Source organism: Sorex fumeus, unplaced genomic scaffold, assembly GCF_029834395.1.
Source record: "Sorex fumeus unplaced genomic scaffold, SorFum_2.1 ptg000061l, whole genome shotgun sequence".
In the NCBI taxonomy this organism is placed as follows: domain Eukaryota; kingdom Metazoa; phylum Chordata; class Mammalia; order Eulipotyphla; family Soricidae; genus Sorex; species Sorex fumeus.
Genome location: NW_026606118.1, coordinates 33,425,018 through 33,444,095, shown reverse-complemented (window position 1 = coordinate 33,444,095; position 19,078 = coordinate 33,425,018). Strand labels below are relative to the sequence as shown.

Here is a 19,078-nt window from a genome sequence, read left to right as displayed (position 1 = left end):
CAGTTATGGCCAGAGGTGAATTTATTGATTAATTGTTGCCAATGAGGCTATTTTGACCTTCTTACTTGCATCCATTGTAATGTTCTGTGCATTGTCCAGAAAAATAGGAGGAAGTAAATCTAGTTAGGCAAAGTGGGGGTGTCAGATATTCTGTATAATCCTGCTGATCCTCATCAACCTGAGAGTTGTTACATTACATGCAGGAGAAATAGTAGATACACAAAATATTTCCTCATCGTCCTTGGCCTTGAGACATAACTTCAGGCCTTCAGACCTAGTCTTTGACTCCAGGGATTTCTCCCTAGTGGTGAGTTGTATAAACTCCCGGGGGCAACGAGGGGGAGGACTTGACAGCTCTTCTCCTAGCTGCCCACATTCATCTGCTTGCCCACCCCGAGTGGCCCAGGCCATGTGGCAGACGGTGGGGGAAATGAGGGCCAATCCTTTGGACTGATCAGATGCCGTTTATTCCATTCTCCCCATGCGCCTGCCCCAGTCTCTCTGAGCCTCCCTTTCTAGTCTCACACTGCCCCTCATTCCTGTCTCCTTCTGTCTCTCCCGCTCATCTTTCCGCGCTCCATCTAGAGGCCTGGGCTCTCTCTCTCCACATGCCTGCTCCTGTATTCTTCTTCTACATCCTTCTCCCTCTGGTCCCTTCTAGTCTCTCTGCAGCCCGTCTTGCTGCCCTGCTCTCTCTCTCTCTCTCTCTCTCTCTCTCTCTCTCTCTCTCTCTCTCTCTCTCTCTCATCTCTTTCTCCAACTCTTGTCTCTCTCAGACTCTCATCTCTCCAACTCCAGCACTCTGCCTTCCTAGCCCCTCATTCCTCGATCCCAGCTCTCTGGATTCTGCCTCTCTCCCACCCCTCTACACCTTGCCCTCTGAGCTCATGCTATACCCAGTCTGATAGCAAAATCAACATAAGAAAGCCCTTTCTGACTGCCAGGCTCAAGGCAGAAACACCACCTACGGGTTATTCGAAAGCCCTTTCTGACTGCGCAAGGGCAAAATACCTCCTAAGGTGTTCTTCTTTCCACAGTCTAATAACTCTAATCAACATCTTCACTGTCATTGTCACTGTCCTCCCTTTGTTTATCTATTTGCTCAAGTGGGCCCAGTAACATTGAGAGACTTGTTGTTACTGTGTTTGGCATATCGAATAAGTCACCTATAGCTTTCCAGGCTTTGCCATGCAGGCGAGATACTCTCGGTAGCTTGCTGAGCTCTCCGAGAGGAGCGGAGCGGAGGAATCGAACTCAGGTTGGCATGGTAGGCCATGTACAAGGCAAATTCCCTACCTGCTGTGCTATCACTCCAGCCCTTTCAACATCTTAATACTAGTTAATTTTGTATGGACACAGTAAAAGATACATTGAGGTTTGTAGAGCAGCTCTCCTGGGAACATCTTGCCATAGACTCAGTCTACAGCACTCAGGCCAGATTAATCTTTCCTAACACTAGCAAGGTCCAAATCTAGTTATTACTTTTTGGATCATGATAGCATTTTTCCATGACCATGCTCTTAACTTATAGTTAAGCATTATGGCACTTTGGCCAGGCCCACCTCAATGCCAGGGTGCCACATAGCTTACCGCTTGCCCTGGTTTCTATCCTGTCCCTCATTGGGACCCTGCTTTTGGGGGCACTAGGAATTAAGGGCAGCTGAGACTTAGGTCGAGAGAACAGATGCCCAGGAGGAAAATATCACCGAAAGTCACGTTACAAAAGCATAGCATATACTGTCTTCTTGTGTTCATACAAAAAGGACATTGCTCTGAATAAACTATGCAAAGGACTTAGGGAGAAGAGAAAAAAATATTTACAAGTAAACAGAGCACAAAGAAAGAAGTTACAAATAAACACAGAGGAACGAGAGCACTGGGATGGGAGCAACCCAATAAACCTAAACTATCTGAGGCAATGCAAGAAGGACAAGACAATGTTATTCTACAGTGAGTCATGTGATTCTGGATTTAAATACATGTACCTCTCATCATCTCAAGGACAGCTCAGAGGAATTTGGGGTCAGCAAATGCTTAACATTAAGTCAGCAAAGACTTAATCAAATTGGATCATGCATGGTGTCAAGAGCCATCAGAATTCATATCCAGTGATATCAACAAGCTAAAGCTCTGCCATGTATTGCCTGATTACTGTTTGCATGGTAAGAAATTCATCACTTGATCATTTGACATCCCGTTACTCATCCATTTGCTCGAGCGGGTGGCAGTAACATCTCCATTTGTCCCTGTCGCATGCTAGTGTAGCCCAATGACATCTTCTCACTCCAGGAACATGAAGACTCTCAAACTGATTGTTCAGGGTCTTGACGAAGAAGTCTGACCATCTCATAGGTGGACAGTCACGTGGTCTTTGAAGTCCCGTGGAATCCAGTCAGTAATGGCTCTAGTCCAGCGGCTGTCTCCAAATCTCATTATGTGTCCAGCCCATCTGATCTTCGATGCCTTGGCAAATGAGACAGCGTCCCTGATTCTTGATCATCGACGGAGGTTGGAACTCTGGATTCTTTCTCTCACTTGAGTGAAGCATGATACTCCAAGCATAGCTTTTTCGATTCCTCTTTGGGAGAACCGAACAGTGTTCTCATCCTGTTTTTGTAGGGCCCAGGTCTCTGAGGTGTATGTTAATGCAGGAAGAACAATGGAATCGAAGAGATGTGCTCAGAGCCAGAGGTTTTTCATCCTCTTAGCTATTTCTTCGAAGCTCTTGAAGGCATTCTAAGCTGCTCTCTTCTCCTCTTCCACAACTCAGGTGCCAGGTCATTTGTTATGTTGACTTCTTGACCAGGTACATGAAACTATTGCATTCAGAGATGTTCATTCCTTTGAGAGCAAATGGAACGTCAGGAAAGAGACCATTTCTCTAAAACATTGTCTTCATGAGATTCAGCTGTAATCCGACCTTTCCACACTCACGGTCAAAGTCCACCAGCACTGGAGCCACTTGGCTAATGTTTGGTGTTATGAGAATGATGTCATCAGGGAAGTGGAGGTGGTATAATTGCCAATCATCTATCTTCACTCCCATTCCTTCCTATTCCAGTCGTCACATGATGTTCTCGAGGGTGGCACTGAAGAGTTTCAGTGAAATGGTATCACGCAGCTGAACCCCTTTCTTGACATGGATAATCACTTCCTTGTAGAATGGTGAGATCCTGGTAGTGAATCCATAATACAGCTCACGGAGGATCCTGATCTATTGAGTTTGAACGCCCTGTTCAGCTAGGGCTTTGATGACCACTTCCATCTCAACAGAATCAAAGGCCTTCTTTAAAACAATGAACGTTAGTCAGAGCAGCATCTTGAACTCCCGAGAAACCTCAATAAGCTTGGTTATCGTATGGATATGGTCGATCGTGCTGAATCCTTTGTGGAACCCAAGAAATTCATAGTTGTAAGAAAACTGTAACTCAGTTTCTATGGGTAATGATAAAGGAGAGCATGCATTATCTTCTAGATAGCGAGTACAGTGTTTCCAACCTTATCTATGCCTGTGGACAGTACCAGTCCTATGGAACCAGACCCACAATAGAAAACTATTACTGTAGCTTTTTTAGAAGAAAAAAGTTTCTACATCCCAGACATGTAGGAAAATGAATCACTATAGAGGTGTTAAGTAACTTATACTCATCATCATCATCATCATCATCATCACCACCTACTATTTTTCTGGATCATCTGGTGCTTATGTTTCTAGGAAGCTCTCCTAGGAATTCATTTGTATTTCCAGAAAAGAGTTTGTAAAATTGTTCTTGTGAGCAAGGCAAACAAGTTCTGTGTTCATTAAGAAATTTAAAACATAAATTGGAACAATGGTACAGTGGGAAAGGGACTGCCTTTGCATATGGGTGATTCAGATTTGATCCCTGGCATAACATATTGTTCCCCATATACCTGAGCTGAGAGCCAGAAGCACTGAGCACTGCCATGAATGGCCCAAAAGACAAAAATAAATAAATAAATAAATAAATAAATAAATAAAAGAAGGAAAAAAATTGAAAGCCTGAAACACTCTCTAGGCAGGAGGGTGGATATCTGAAATGAATCACCTATTGAGGTTCTTCCTGTTTATATTCTACTTAATTCCCGAGTTGGGTAGCTGCACACCACCACTGTCTCTTGGAAAAGGGTGAAGTTTCCTTAGTACCAAGCAAACTGTTAGAGCAGCCTGCCTAGGGATTACAAAGAGGCACTCTTTGAAACTATAGGCAGAACTGACACTTGCCTTTGGTTGGCATATGGTTCTTTACTGTTCTTTCCTTGGGTGTCTGTGACAAGTCTCCTCCTGTAAGTCCTGGATCTAAAATCTGTCGGCTCTTTCCCATTAGTCTGCCTCCCTCCCTCCCTCCCTCCCTCCCTCCCTCCCTCCCTCCCTCCCTCCCTCCCTTCCTTCCTTCCTTCCTTCCTTCCTTCCTTCCTTCCTTCCTTCCTTCCTTCCTTTTTTCCTTCCTTACTTCTCTCAATTTTTGGGCCACATCTAACAGTGATCACAGCTTATTCCTGGCTCTACACTTAGGGACCACTCTTGTTGGGGCTTAAAGGTGTGGGGGCAATTGAACCTGGATTGGCTGTGTGCAAGATCCTACTTTCTGTACTATCACTCTGACCCCTAGATGTTTCTTCCTGACCTTGAATCCCTGCCCCCTCTTTTCATAAAGCATTTATTTTTCAAAAAATCTTGTGATTATAATTCCTTTTTCTGTCCCTTTGAGATGTAAATCTTTACAGTCTGAGAATGCTTTTCTCTGGAACAGAGGAACATCCCTTTGAAATGTTATCAAGAAAGTCAGTATCCTTATCTCCTATTCTCTGTGAGAAGATAGCAGCCAAACTTTAATAAGCGCTGATTAGCAGACCTTCCCACCAGTGCCCTCCAGTACAAGTCCTTCAGGTTATCTCAGTGCTTAAAACTCCCCCACATTTACATTTTTTCTTTTTAAGAGAGCTGAGTTCTTATCTCTCTCTCTCTCTCTCTCTCTCTCTCTCTCTCTCTCTCCCTTTTTCCTTCTCCCCCTCCTCTCTCTCCAATAGTCTTAAAGATTTCAAGTATCATGTTAAGCAAAATGAGTCAGAAAGAGAGGGATAGACATAGAAAGATTGCATTCATCTGGGGAACATAAAGTAACAAAATAGGAGACTAACACCCAAGAGTGGCCGAGATTAGTACCAGGAGGTTTGCTCCATGGTTTGGAGGCCAGTCACACATGCTAGGGAAAAAGGGAGCTCAGATAGAGAAGGGAGCACCAAATAAAGGGTGTTGGGAGGATCCTTCCAGGATGGGAGAAGCATACTGAAAGTAGACTATAGACCACTCAATGCCTCTTTTGGAAACCACAACACCCAAAAGGAGAGAGAGAACAAAAGGGAATGCCCTGCCACAGAGGCAGGGTTGGATGGGGGGTATGGGGGGGTGGGAGGGATACTGGGACCCGTGGTGGTAGGAAATGGGCAATGATGGAGGGATGGGTATTTGATCATTGTATAATTGAAACCCAAGCACAAAAATTTGTAAGTCTACAACTGTACCTCATGGTGTTTTACTAATAAAAGTTAAAAAAAAAAAAGGATTTCATTGCAGTTTTTATCACCTATTTAACTCTTAGCAATTATTTTTCAATTTTGATGACAGAGAAATTAAATAAAAAGTTTTGAAAGCAATTAATAGTGAAAGAAATGCAAGTGAGAACTGTCTCTCTAGTTTTTTCATCAATGGAACTGAATCAATACCACTAGAGTCTTAAGGAAAGTTAATTCTTGTTGCTGGTTAAAAAAGGCATGAACCTGAGAACATAGTAGACCAATGATGCAAGCCTTGGATTTTTTATTTTTTTTGGAAATTTTTTGGTTTAGTTTTTTGGTCCAAACTCACAGTGCTCAGGGCTTGTTCAGGGCTTACTCTTGGCTCTGTGCTCAGGGATCACTTCCTGCCAGTGCTGGGAGACCATATGCACACCAGGGATAAACCCCCAACTCAGCTGCTTACAAGGCAAACACCTTATCTGTTGTACTATTTCCCAGGCCCACAGTTTTGGCTTCTTATACTGTAGGTGGCAACCCCATTAGTTAGTGCAACTGAATATAGGGATCATTTAAAACTATTTTTTTATGATTCATTAACAGCAAATATTTGATTTGCATACCTATCGTATACATCTAGATATCAGGAGTTGCAAAAACATTTCTTGGGTATAAGAGGTTTGAGATATTTCTTGAGTGGAAAAAGTTTGGGTAACTCTCATATAAACTAAGAAGTATTTTGTTTCAATTACAGTGTTCTCATTCCTTTTGAGAACTGAAATCCTCTAGTTGTTTATTGTAACCTAAATAAACATAACTACAATTACGCTATGCATATATCCAGACCCCATACACTATGCTGTTTCCTACATATACTTTAGACAATCTAGGTCAATCTATGTACTTCAGGATTTACACACTGTGAAGAAATTGCCTAACAACACAATTGTTAAAACATTTCTTCTTCGTTAAATGACACACAATTGTACTTAGTTTTACCTGCTTAAAATATGTCTGTTGCTATTTTTCCTTCCCCTGTTAACTGCTTTTCCAAAGCCTTCAATAGTTTTAAAGGAATTACTAGGTCAAGAAAGGCCAAGAATTACTTTTAGATAATATGAAAAGTCTTAAGAACTTAAATTTAAATAAAGGATTGGAAAAGGTTCAAAGATAATTAACTGAGATAGTTGTTTTTCTCACTGGGAATAATATTTACTCTTACTTTAAGATCTCAATACAACTAATTTTTTCTGGTAATGATTCATCCAAAAGAAGAGAAAAAAGTCAATTTCTCTTTGTTCTGTTACACAGAACTTGGGGAGATTTTTAGAATGAAAGCATGTCTACATATATACAAAAGTCACATTGAAAGCATTTAGCAGGAGTTGTTGATCTTTTCATTTTCTCTTTGTACAATAATTTTCTTAAAAGGCTATCTCACACTAATTTTAAAATAAAACATAGCTTTGGGAATCACAAAATGGGAGATTTCTAAGCATTCTTTGTTTAGTGAAAAATTATGGAATAAATCTCACTCTAGTTCTCAGAGAAACAATGTTAAAAACACTTGGAAAAATAAGGCATCAAAAAGCCCGGATCATTTCACTGACCCTTAAACACCTACGTGTTACTTTTTTTCTCACAATATTTTAGTTCAGTTACCTTTGTAGAATACCAAAATAAAACCTGCATAGTTTTTCTGGAAAACTTACTACTATGTCAATGTGGAATATATAGGGATTAAAAGTTGTTCCTTCAATTAGATTTACTCAGAAAAACATATATCTAGAGGACCCCAAATCAATGCATACTATTTGCTGAAACATATTTATCTCTGAATTAATATTTTTCTCTACATCTATGTTTTAGAAATTAATCAGAGGATTAATCAATACTCGTAAAAGAGCAATGCTGAATTACTACACAATAGGCTAAACAGGGATACCATCCAAACTCATGAACCAAAAATGACTAAGACAAGCTTAACTGTGTTGACTTTATTTAGCACTTCAAAATAAGAAAATCTAGGGAAAACGTAATTATATTTATGTAGTTTTAGGATCTTTAAAAAAAATTTTTTTAATTACATGTAGGATTGTGATCACAATCTTTTTAGTAGCTGAAGTTTCTAATATTCACAATCAAGCCCACAAAACTCTAAACACAGAGGGTAACGCATCAAAGATGAAAGTTAGTACACTTAAAACTATTTATATTGCAAAAGCTTTGCCCTTCTGCAAGAACATGCAGTTTCCCAAACACTAACCTCTCTTTACAAGGTTATGCTTATTAGCTGGGATTTGTAGCTCAATAGCAACACTGTTCATCCTTGGTTCAATTCAGATTGTAATTTCTTTTTAAACTACCTGACCCTTATAATCATATGGTGAGTAGGTCTGATCATTCATCTTCCTGAGGCCAACTACTAGCCCTGAACACAGAGTCACTTGTATTTAGAAGCCGCTTAGAATCATGATGATTGGGGTGAAAACTGTCAATTGAGAAAAAAAAATGAAAGAAACCTTTCATGCAAAGTTTTCATTGTCTTGTGTTTTTTCTTTTCCTAGCACTAAAATTCCTGATTGGTAAAAGTTTTCCTAGACACAAAGCTGTTTTAAGAGATAATCTTAGTTTCTAATTAACAATTTCATTGTCCTCAGATTTAGAATTTACTGAATTAGCTTTTACTCTTTTTTTTCTGGGCACCCAATATTTATTATGTATTTATCAAGTTCTTTTTGTATGAATGGATAACTCTATCTAACCTCATGTCATTATTCATTGGACTAAAATATTACCTTAGTTTCTGGTTTCATATGCAGAAAATAACATTCAAATTGTCCAAATTGAGCTACAGGTGGAAGGAGGGTAAATCTTGAACTTATTGCTTAGACTGTACACTGTCCATCCTGATTTAATTACTGAGGTAAAAAAATATTTTTATACTGATTTATATAAAGAAGTACCTAACTGTCCATGCAGTTAGGATGGATTCAATTCCACCAAAGCCCATGTTTGTTCTTTCCACAAAGGGGTAAGTAACAATCAGCCTCAGCACTGCTAAGATTCTGAGATGGAATGAGATCACACTCCTTTACAGGGGTGTGCCATAGATTGGTGGCGGGTTTTTCTATTTGTTTGTTTTCTATTTCACTGAAGAAATGACTTCTTGCCCAAGGATATCCCAGTGGAGAAATTTATGTCTTACAAATATGAGGCCAAGAATTTCATCCCAACACCACTCTCTATGCCAAGAGCAATCGCAGTCTACTAGCACAAAAAGTTGTGCTATCAGGACCGGGGTGAAAGAACAGCATGTAGGTCATTTGACTTCCATGCGATCAACCAAATTTCAATCTCAGGTGTCTATATAATCTCTGAGCACCAACAGGAGTAATTGCTGAGTGCTGAGCCAGGAGTAACTCCTGAGCATTGCAAGGTGTGATCTAAAACAAAGCAAAACAAACAAACAAAACTGTGCCATCGAACAGGTGTGTGTAACTAAATGCAACTAAAGTGTGTGAGACTGTAAGTATCCAAGTGTGTGGAGCCCTAGTCACCACAGGAACAATAAAATAAAAAATAAAATAAATAAAAAAATAAAGGGGCTGGAGAGATAGCACAGCGGGTAGGGCATTTGCCTTGCATGCGGCCAACCCGGGTTCGATTCCCAGCATCCCATATGGTTCCCTGAGCACTGCCAGGAGTAACTCCTGAGTGCAGAGTCAGGAGTAACCTCTGTGCATTGCCAAGTGTGACCCAAAAAGAAAAAAAAATTAAATAGAATACAATTTTTTTTTAATCTCAAGATGTAAACAAAAGCTCTCTTAATTTGGACCCAAAATACCTATAAGATTTTTTTTTTGTTAAATCTGGCACAATTCTTTCTTCCTTGTTTATAAGGAAGAGACATTAAGATTGATTCCCATCTATCTATAATGGAAAGCATTTTAGAATTTATTGAAGATTGAGCAACTAACCTTGACTATTTTTAATAAATTGACAATGCTATGACCAGGGATGTTTAAACAAAATGATTATTTTATTAAAACCATAGGTAATATTTTTGCATATTTTAAAAAATATTTTGTTAGAGGTCACAAACATTCTGAAATTTTCCTTTATATAAGTTCTTTCTCTAATTGAAATTTCATGATCTTTCAGGTATTGATTAAATCTATTTTGTTCATATTATTGTTCCAAATAGTTACATTTATGATGTTTGAGCTAAAACAATGAGAAAACTGATTCTATTGGGCTTCTTGGTTTTTCTATTTAGAATTGCTTTTTTGACATGCTAGTTTGAAATGACTTATTTGCTTCAGGATTTAATTAATTCATTCTACTACATGTAAGACAACTTTCATATGTTAAAGTTTTCTGTTCTCAAAAGCAACTGATGCTGGCACGGATGTTGCGAGAAAGGGACCCTCCTTCACTGCTGGTGGGAATGCCAGCTGGTACAACCCTTTTGGAAAACAGCATGGATGATTCTCAAAAAATTAGAATTTGAGCTTCCATTTGACCCAGCAATACCACTCCTGGGAATATATTCCAGAGAGGCAAAAAAGTATAGTCGAAGAGACATCTCCACTTGTTTGTTCATTGCAGTTCTCTTTACAATAGCCAGAATCTGGAAAAAACCTGAGTGCCCGAGAACAGATGACTGGTTAAAGAAACTTTGGTACATTTACACAATGTAGCTGTTAGAAAAGGTGAAGTCATGAAATTTACATACAAGTGGTACTATATGGAAAGTATCATGTTAAGTGAAATGAGTCAGAAAGAGAGGGGTAGACACAGAAAGATTGCATTCATCTGGGGAACATAAAGTAACAAAATGGGAGACTAACACCCAGGAGTGGCCGAGATTAGTACCAGCAATTTTGCTCCATGACTTGGAGGCCAGCCACACGTGCTAGGGGGAAAGGAAGCTCAGATAGAGAAGGGAGCACCAAATAAAGGGTGTTGGGAGGATCCTCCCAGGATGGCAGAAACATGCTGAAAGTAGACTATAGACCAAACATGATTGCCATTCAATGCCTCTCATGCAAACCATAGAACCCAAAAGCAGAGAGGAGAGAAAAAGGGAATGCTCTGCCACATAGGCAGGGTGGGATGGGGGGGATGGGGGATGAGAGGGATGTTGGGACCTGTGGTGGTGGAGGATGGGAGCTGGTGGAAGGATGGGTACTTGATCATTGTATAACTGAAACCCAAGCACAAAAATTTGTATAATCTGACTGAAATGATGAAATAAATGTTATACTACTGGAAAAAAATATATGGTCCAGCAGAAAAAAAAATTTAATTTAATTTAAAAAAAGTTTTCTGTTCTCATAGCAGTCTTTTGATTCTTTACTTTGCCTGCAATCCATACTTTGGTTTCAGAAGCATATATTTTTCCTTTCTGAACCCACTGGGGTTTAATTCACTTTTATTTGAAATTACCTGTAATTGACCATCTTGCTTTATAGATATCTTCAGTCTTAAAATTAACTAAATATTACATGTGTTTTATTTTATCCAAGAACAAGTTTTACTTTATTTAAAATTTATTGACAAGGGGAGGTTCCCAAGTAGCTGCTGCTCTATCTCCTGCCTCCCTAACTGTATTTTAGCAGAAAAATCCTGTGTACCTAGTTAACTATACTGCCAGGAGCAGACATGATCTACTTGTTAGTTAAGTCTTGTTATTTGAACTTTTAATCTTATATGAACTACTCACTTTATCTACTTTTTATGTATTGGCATAGTTGTTCATAGTGTCTTCCAATTTTTAAATCTTTTCAATTCTTGATCTGCATGTTTATTTCTAATACCTTTATCTCTTTTGATTTTTCTCAGTTTCACTAGTTATACCCTTTTAAAATATAGTTTTTATTCTCTACCACATTTATTTGTTACTTTAGGGATCAGTACAGTTCAGTTTAGAAAATATAGAACTGAAAATAATTAGCATCCAAACAAAACAATTGGCATCCTGAAAGTTACAAAGCAAACAGAATTAAAAAAGAACAAATCCTCTAGACTTGAAGTACTATAAGGAGTTATCTATCCTTTGACTTAGGGTTCTAGAAGAAAAAAATATAAGTCTGGAGAGCAGTTGAGGAAAGAAGATCTAGGAACTTTGTATATTTGGCAGATGACACACAAAATCAAGAAGATGAGGAAATATCAAACAGAACAAATAAAAGAAATCTATATCAAGGGGCTGGAGAGATAGGACTGAGAGCAGGGCGCTTGTCTGCCTGTGTCATATGGTTCCCCAAGTCCATGTAGAGCTGAAGCTACACACACACACACACACACACACACACACACACAATTCTGCACCAAGATACATATCACTGTATCACTGTTCTTCCATTGTTCACTGATTTGCTCGAGCAGGCACCAGTAACGTCTTCATTCGTCCCTGACATGTTCTAGTGTAGCCTGATGGCATATTGGGGGCTCTTTCGGGGTAAGGGAATGAAATACATAATAGTCAAATTTTTAAAAACTAGAAACAAGAGAGAGAAAGAGAAAACTATAGTTTAGAAAGTGTGTTTGTGTGTGTGTGTGAGAGAGAGAGAGAGTGAGAGAGCAGGAGGGAGAGAAAAAAGAAGGAAAGAGAGAGAAGACATTTTAAACTGCTTAAAACATTTTGAATAGCAGAAATCAAAAATCAGATTTTTCACCAGAAATCATGAAATTTAGATGGAAGTGGTATGGGCACTTCTCATGCTGTAGTAAAAGAACTGTTTCCTTAAAGCCATTTTACAAGGATTAGAGCAATAGTACAGTGGGTAGGGCGCTTGCCTTGCACAGCGGACCAGGAGTTCAATCCCCGGCATCCCATTATGGTCCCTTGAGCACCGCCAGGAGTGATTCCTGAGTGCAGAGTCAGGAGTAACCTATGAGCAGTGAGCATCACTGGGTGTGACCCAAAAAGCAAAAAAAAAAAAAAAAAAAAAAAATTCCCATAGGCCTATCTACATTAAAAATACTGGGACTGTTGAGAGAGTACAGGAAGTAAGTCATTTGCGTTGCACGCTGCCACTTCAGCAGACTCTGGTTCAAGGAAAGTCACTGTACTTAACCATAATTTTGCTTACCATGTTCCTACCTATTTCCTAACGTTCAACAAACACTTCATCTTTCATTTCCTTCGTGTTTAAAGAATTTTTAAGATTTTATGTTTTTATTGGATTCGAGCGATAGCACAGCGGTAGGGTGTTTGCCTTATGCACAGCCAACTTAACCAAGCCGGGTTCGATTCCTCCACCCTTCTTGGGGAGCCTGGCAAGCTACTGAGAGTATCTTGCATGCACAGCGAAGCCTGGCAAGCTCCCTGTGACCTATTCAATATGCCAAGTCTCAAAATGGAGACATTACTGGTCCCGCTAGAGCAAATTCATGAACAATGGGAGGACAGTGTTTGTTTGTTTGTTACATTTTTATTGTTATAAGTTTTTGGCCATAACATTTTCTTCTCTTGTTTAGGTGGAGGACAGATTTGGGACAACTTTATGCCATGCTCAGAAACTATTTCTGACTCTGTTCTCTGGCAGTGATTGGGAAATTATACAAAATCTTGGTTAGCCACATTTAAGGCAAATGACCTAACCCTTATACTATCTTTGTGGACTTTGTCAGAGTGTTTTTTTAAACAATATTTTCCCTTTATTTAAACACTGTGGTTTACAAATTTGTTCATGATGCTTTCATTACTGGCATTCAATATTCCACCATCAATCCAATCACCAGTGTGACCGTTTCTCCATTAATTCAATGTTGTTGTTTTTTTTTTTAAAAAGAAGCAAAAACAATTCAAAGGAGGTTAAAAAGCTCAACCAAAGATATTCTATAAGAACAATTGGATATCTCATGGCAAAAAAAGTAGGTAAATCCAAGTCTCACAAATTATGCAAAATAAATTCAAAACACATCTTTCTCTGAAAGCATTGTTGAACAAGGTCTAGATTTATCCCAAACCCATTAAGTGGCCTTTTGTCCCTTGGTATTAGGAAGGACCCTTCTCTGGAATTGTGTCTCATGGAGAGAAATGCACAGATTAGGAATCTAGTGAAGTCACAAATATATAAGCAACAAGGTGGGTACAAAACGGTTCAGACATTGCTTAAATCTACATTTTGTTGGTACTGTAAACCATGCAGATGTTCTTGAAGCACTAATTCTCTATCACCATTATGTTCTTGTTCCTACACAAGTTTTTTTGCTTTTGTATTTGGATCATACCTAGTGGTAATCAGGGCTTACTCCTGGCTCTGTGCTCAGAGATTACTCCTGGCAGGCTTAGGAGACCATATGTAGTGTCATTGATCAAACCCATGCGCAAGGCAAATGCCCTACCGATGACTGTATTATCTCCTTGATGATACACAAGCTTTATTGACAACAAGTGTGAGCCTAATAATAACTATTTAGAGCATAATTAAATAATTTTACATATCCAGTTTGCATGATACCAACTCAGAAACTGAACCCAAACACAGCTGGCTAATTAGATCAAAAGACCAAGGGTTATTCACTGCAACTTTTAACATACACACTTGATTCATAATTTCACATAATTAAGTATCTATTGAGGCATTTATCCATGTGCAACAGGTGATACTGCTATCACACGGTACCACCATGCTCAGCAAGTAAATGATCAAAGGTTCTACAATTATTAAAATGTATCTTAGCATATTTATCAAGAGATCATTGAGCTGAAACTATTTTTGACTGTGGGATCAGTCAGCTCTCCAAAGAACTATCAACATATTAAATCTATGTGGGCAAAGGGGCAAAGAAAAAACTGATGCCCTGGGGGCCCAAACAAAAAGGAATAGGTTCAGAGACAGGAACTCTTTGGAGTTTAATAAAACCATTATTTGAACTGCTTTGTACTTTGAATAGAAGGTTGTTTATAATATATAGTCATGGGGTTAAGTGTCTCAAGTATGGCTATCTCAATAAGACAGATGTTTTTCTCATCCTGAGAGCTGTCTCATGAGCTGATAAGTGAGAACTGGGAAAAGCCTCTCCCCTTTCCTTTCTTTTCTCCTGGAAGCCCTATAACTTGGAATTTAAAGTCTTTAAAGAGTCACTTAGGAAAGCTGCAAAAGTTTGGAATACTTTAAGGCAATGTCCTGATTTTTACAGTAGTAACAAAACCTAGGCTATTGGAGCCAGAGAGATAGAACAGGGTTTAAGATGCATGCCTTTCTTCAAAGATGAAACACCACTGACCAAGCAAGTGGAAGCAAAGATAAAGAAATGGGACTACCTTAAACTAACCAGAAGCTTCTGCATCTGAAAAGAAACAATGACCAAGATACAGAAAACAGCCCACACATTGGAAAAAATATTTTCCTTATACCCACCTGATAAAGGGTTAATATCCAAGATATATAAGGCACTGGTAGAAACTTCACAAGAGGGGCTGGAGAGATAGCACAGCGGCTAGGGCGTTTGCCTTGCACGCGGCCGACCCGGGTTGGATTCCCAGCATCCCATATGGTCCCCTGAGCACTGCAGGAGTAACTCCTGTGCATTGCCGGGTGTGACCCAAAAAGCAAAAAAAAAAAGAAACATCCAACCCTATTAAAAATGGGGAGAAAAAATGAACAGAAATTTCCTTGAAAAAGAAATACAAATGGAAAAATGCTCTACATCACTAATAATCAGGGAGATGCAAATCAAAACAATAATGAAATATCATCTTACACCACAGAAACTGGCACACACCAAAAAGAACAAGAGCAACCAGTGCTGGCATGGATGTGGGGAGAAAGGGACTCTCCATTGTTAGTGGAAATGCTGACTGGTCCAGCCTTTTAGGGAAACAATCTGGGCATTCCTCAAAAAGAAAACTGAACTTCCATACCCAGCATTACCACTTCTGGAAATATACCCCAGGGGGCCCCAAAACACACAGCAGAAATGCCAACTGCACTTCTATGTTAACTGCAACACTATTCACAATAGCCAGAATCTGGAAACAACCCAAGCTCCCAAGAAGAGATGACTGGTTAAAGAAACTATGGTACATCTGCACAATGAAATACTACACAAAGTAGTAGAAATTTGCTTATAAATGAATGGACCTGGAGAGTATCATGCTGAGTGAACTGTGTCAGAAAAAGAGGGGAAGACATAGAATTATTGCATTCATTTGTGGGACATATAAAAATCATAATATTAGACTAATACTACCCAGGAACAGTAGGAACAAGTGTCAAGAGGATTGGTCCATAGTTGGAAGCCTGCTTCAAGTACTGGGGGAGAAGAAATTTGGAATAGAGAAGGAAACACTATGACAAAGATAGTTGGAAATGATCACTCTGGATAAGAACTGTGTGCTGAAAGTATATAAAGGAGTGAACATGATAACCTCTCAGTATCTGTATTTGCAAACCATAATTCCCAAAAGGAGACAGAGAGAAAGAGAAAGAAGAGGGAGATAGGAGAGAGAAAGAGAGAGAGGGGAGAGAGAGAGAGAGAGAGAGAGAGAGAGAGAGAGAGAGAGAGAGAGAGAGAGAGAGAGAGAGAAAGTGCCTCCTATAGAGGCAGGCTGCAAAGGGGGTTGGTGGGAGGGAAACTAAAGCATTTGTGGTAGGAAATGCATACACTGGCAGAGAGAGGATGGGTATTGGAACACTGTATAACTGAAACCAGATCACTGCACAATTCCACCACACCACTGGGTGCAGCATTGGTGGTTCTCAAACTCTACCAGGTGGTCTGGGTAATTTCTAGCATTGACCCCAAGGGCTCTCACATAGAATAGTTCACCTGGTGGGCAAAGAATTGCCAGAAGGGCTCTGCTAAGTACTGCTGGGAGGCCCCACCAGAAAAAAATAAAAAGACTAGGCAAACAGAGAGAGAGAGAGAGAGAGAGAGAGAGAGAGAGAGAGAGAGAGAGGAGACAGAAACAGAGACACAGAGAGGCAGGGAGAGAAGAGAGAGAAGACTAGGCTATGTGTGAATCTTGGTTTGTCAAGGCTGAAGATTAAGGATCTTTGAAATCTTTCTTTTTTAGAAAAAGGTCTGTTTATTTTGCAGCCATGCCTGGTGATGCTCAGGCAGGGCTTACTCCTGGCTCTGAGTTCTGAGTTTCTGGCAGGCTTGGGGGTCCATATGGGATGTTGGGAATAGAATTAGTTCAGCTGCTTGTAAGGCAAACACCTTACCTGCTGTGCTATTGTTCTGGACTCTAATCTTTCTTTAAATGACTCCTCTAGAGTCAAAGCAAGTTGATTTATTTGAATTAAGCAGACCTAGAATGGACAAAATTTCCCAGCTATTCTGGTTATCTTAGCCAAGAAACACAGAGTTAAATGCAGGTTGGTCTGGATGATTTTGTACTGGCAGGTAGACTTGGAATTTATTTATAATTTATTTATTTATTTTGGATTTGGGGCCATACCCAGTGATACTCAGGACTTAATCCTGGCTCTGTGCTCAGGGATCATTCCTGGAAGGCTAGGGTGGGGGTTATCAGGGGGTTCAAACCCAGGTGGCATGGCAAATACCTACCCTACCCACTACACTGTCACTATGGACTCCTAAACTTTTTAAATTTGGTTTCCTCAATCCTCATGAGGCCCTGGAGGCTCTTTTGGCAATTCTCACTCAACTGGACCAGCAGGTCAATGTGAAGGCTGAGTGCTGTTTGGCTCTTGTAGTACCAGGAATCCCAGGTCACCCTTCTGGTACTTGGGGTTCTATTGTCTGGCACCAGCTGACAAAGGTGGATCCACGTGCTTCTGATATCAAACTGTGGTCTGCTACAGACACATCATGAGCCTTAACCCTCTACTATATTCCTGACTCCTGGAACTATTATTATTTAAACAATTTGAAGCAGTTATAATCAGAAACAGTTCCTTCCAATTCTTAGGTGCAAGGCTATACTTTATTACAATCAATAAGTTCAGAAAAAGCTTGTGAAATCATTTTGAGAACTATCAGCCATTTTCCTAGGGTTCCTGCCAGAAGTTAGGGTTTTGTTTATCTAAATATTTCATCAGGATGTTCTAATCTGGTTTTATCTGGTTTTTGGCTTGATCCTCAACAAAGAAGTATTTGAATTTACTCTTAGAAATCAGAAAAAAAAGCTAGGTTGATCATTTTTGCATAACTTTGTCAAATTCTTCAGTAAATCTACAAGTGTCAACTTCTGACTCTGTACTTGGGAATTACTCATGGCAGTGCTTGGGGGTACCATATGACATGCCGTGGATCGAACCCAGGTCGACAAATGCCTACCCACTGTACTATTGCTTTGGCCCTCAGTGGATTGTCATAGACTCCACTGCCAAGGGCAGATGCAGAGGGAAAAAGAAGAAAAAAACATGACGTCATTGTTTATCAACCTAAAGAAGTTCTGAATCCCTCTTCCAAAGTAATGAATTGTTTCAGACTACTGTGGGTAAAACAGTTTTCAGAAAGCATACACGACCAGACTTGTCAGCAACCAGTCACTTTCGGCCATGGCAAGAAAACCAGATCACAACCTACTTTCTCAGTCCAAGAATAATAGCATTGGGCAGAACCATAATCAGAAAGAAATAATCCCCAAGTTGGCCATGCAGCTAAGAAACATTGGGGACACAATCAATTGTAGTATGGTTCATAAGGATCTTCAACAAGAAGGCAGAGATGCATTGGCTCATTTTGTCATATTTTTCTTTGGAAGAGTTGATAGGTTCCTGCACTTTCTCTGGAATAACCATTTAATGTAAAGGAAATGCAGGCATCCAGTTGTTTCTCTCTGCCCTCTGAGAAGAAACCTGAATCCTCAGAATGGGTGGGGAGAAGATCCTCTCTATATCTGTCTTTTTACCCATCACTGTTGGTTTGTGCATGGATTTTGGAAAGCTGTCAACTCACTGATCATTTGTCCGCTCAAAGCCACTAGCTATGAGATAACTAGAACCATGAGCTGTGAGATATCTAGAACCATGAGCACTGAGATGTCTAGAGCCACTAGTTTCATGGTAGCCCAAAGAATGCTGAGAAAACACCAGAGAATGCCAGTGCTCTTCGTAAAGAAGCCTCTAAGATCTCCTTCCATGAATGAAGCTGAACCTCATCCTCAAACTAGAGGACACAAACAGATGCTTTCTTGGGCTTCTCTCTGGGTTCCATGCCCTCCAGCCATTTGTTGCCTGAGGCCAGACCGCAAGGCACTGTCTTCTCCCTTTACCTTCTGTCTACCTCATAGATCCTCTCTCCCCCAATTCAGAAGTATTACAAGTACTAAAGTTTGTTGTTATAAATAAGTTCTATGTGTGCATTTTCATCTGTGTAAGAAAATGTTATTGAAAAGTATTTTTAAATGAAATAAATACTTTTTTATTGACCATGAAAAAACAAAACCTACAAGTGTCTTCAGTTACTTTCAGAAGTTTTAACTATGATTTACAATTTGATCTAAATCAAATTGCAGGAAGATAAAAGAGCTGAGGTTTGTTTGCATCTTCAGAAGGATAAAACTTGAATGGGAAAGTTTTATGTGTGGAGGGGGAAGGATCTGGAGGAGACT

General features: G+C 39.6%; 1 protein-coding gene across 1 annotated transcript in view; it reads left to right on the top strand.

The window, feature by feature from the left end:
- LOC130034751 (peroxisomal testis-specific protein 1-like) overlaps positions 1-18,275 on the top strand; it is a 50,839-nt gene extending 32,564 nt beyond the window's left edge. The window contains 2 exon segments of the mRNA XM_056126364.1: positions 17,840-17,967; positions 17,969-18,275. Coding sequence (XP_055982339.1) covers positions 17,840-17,967; positions 17,969-18,275 — 435 coding nt within the window.
- Positions 18,276-19,078: the final 803 nt, after the last annotated feature.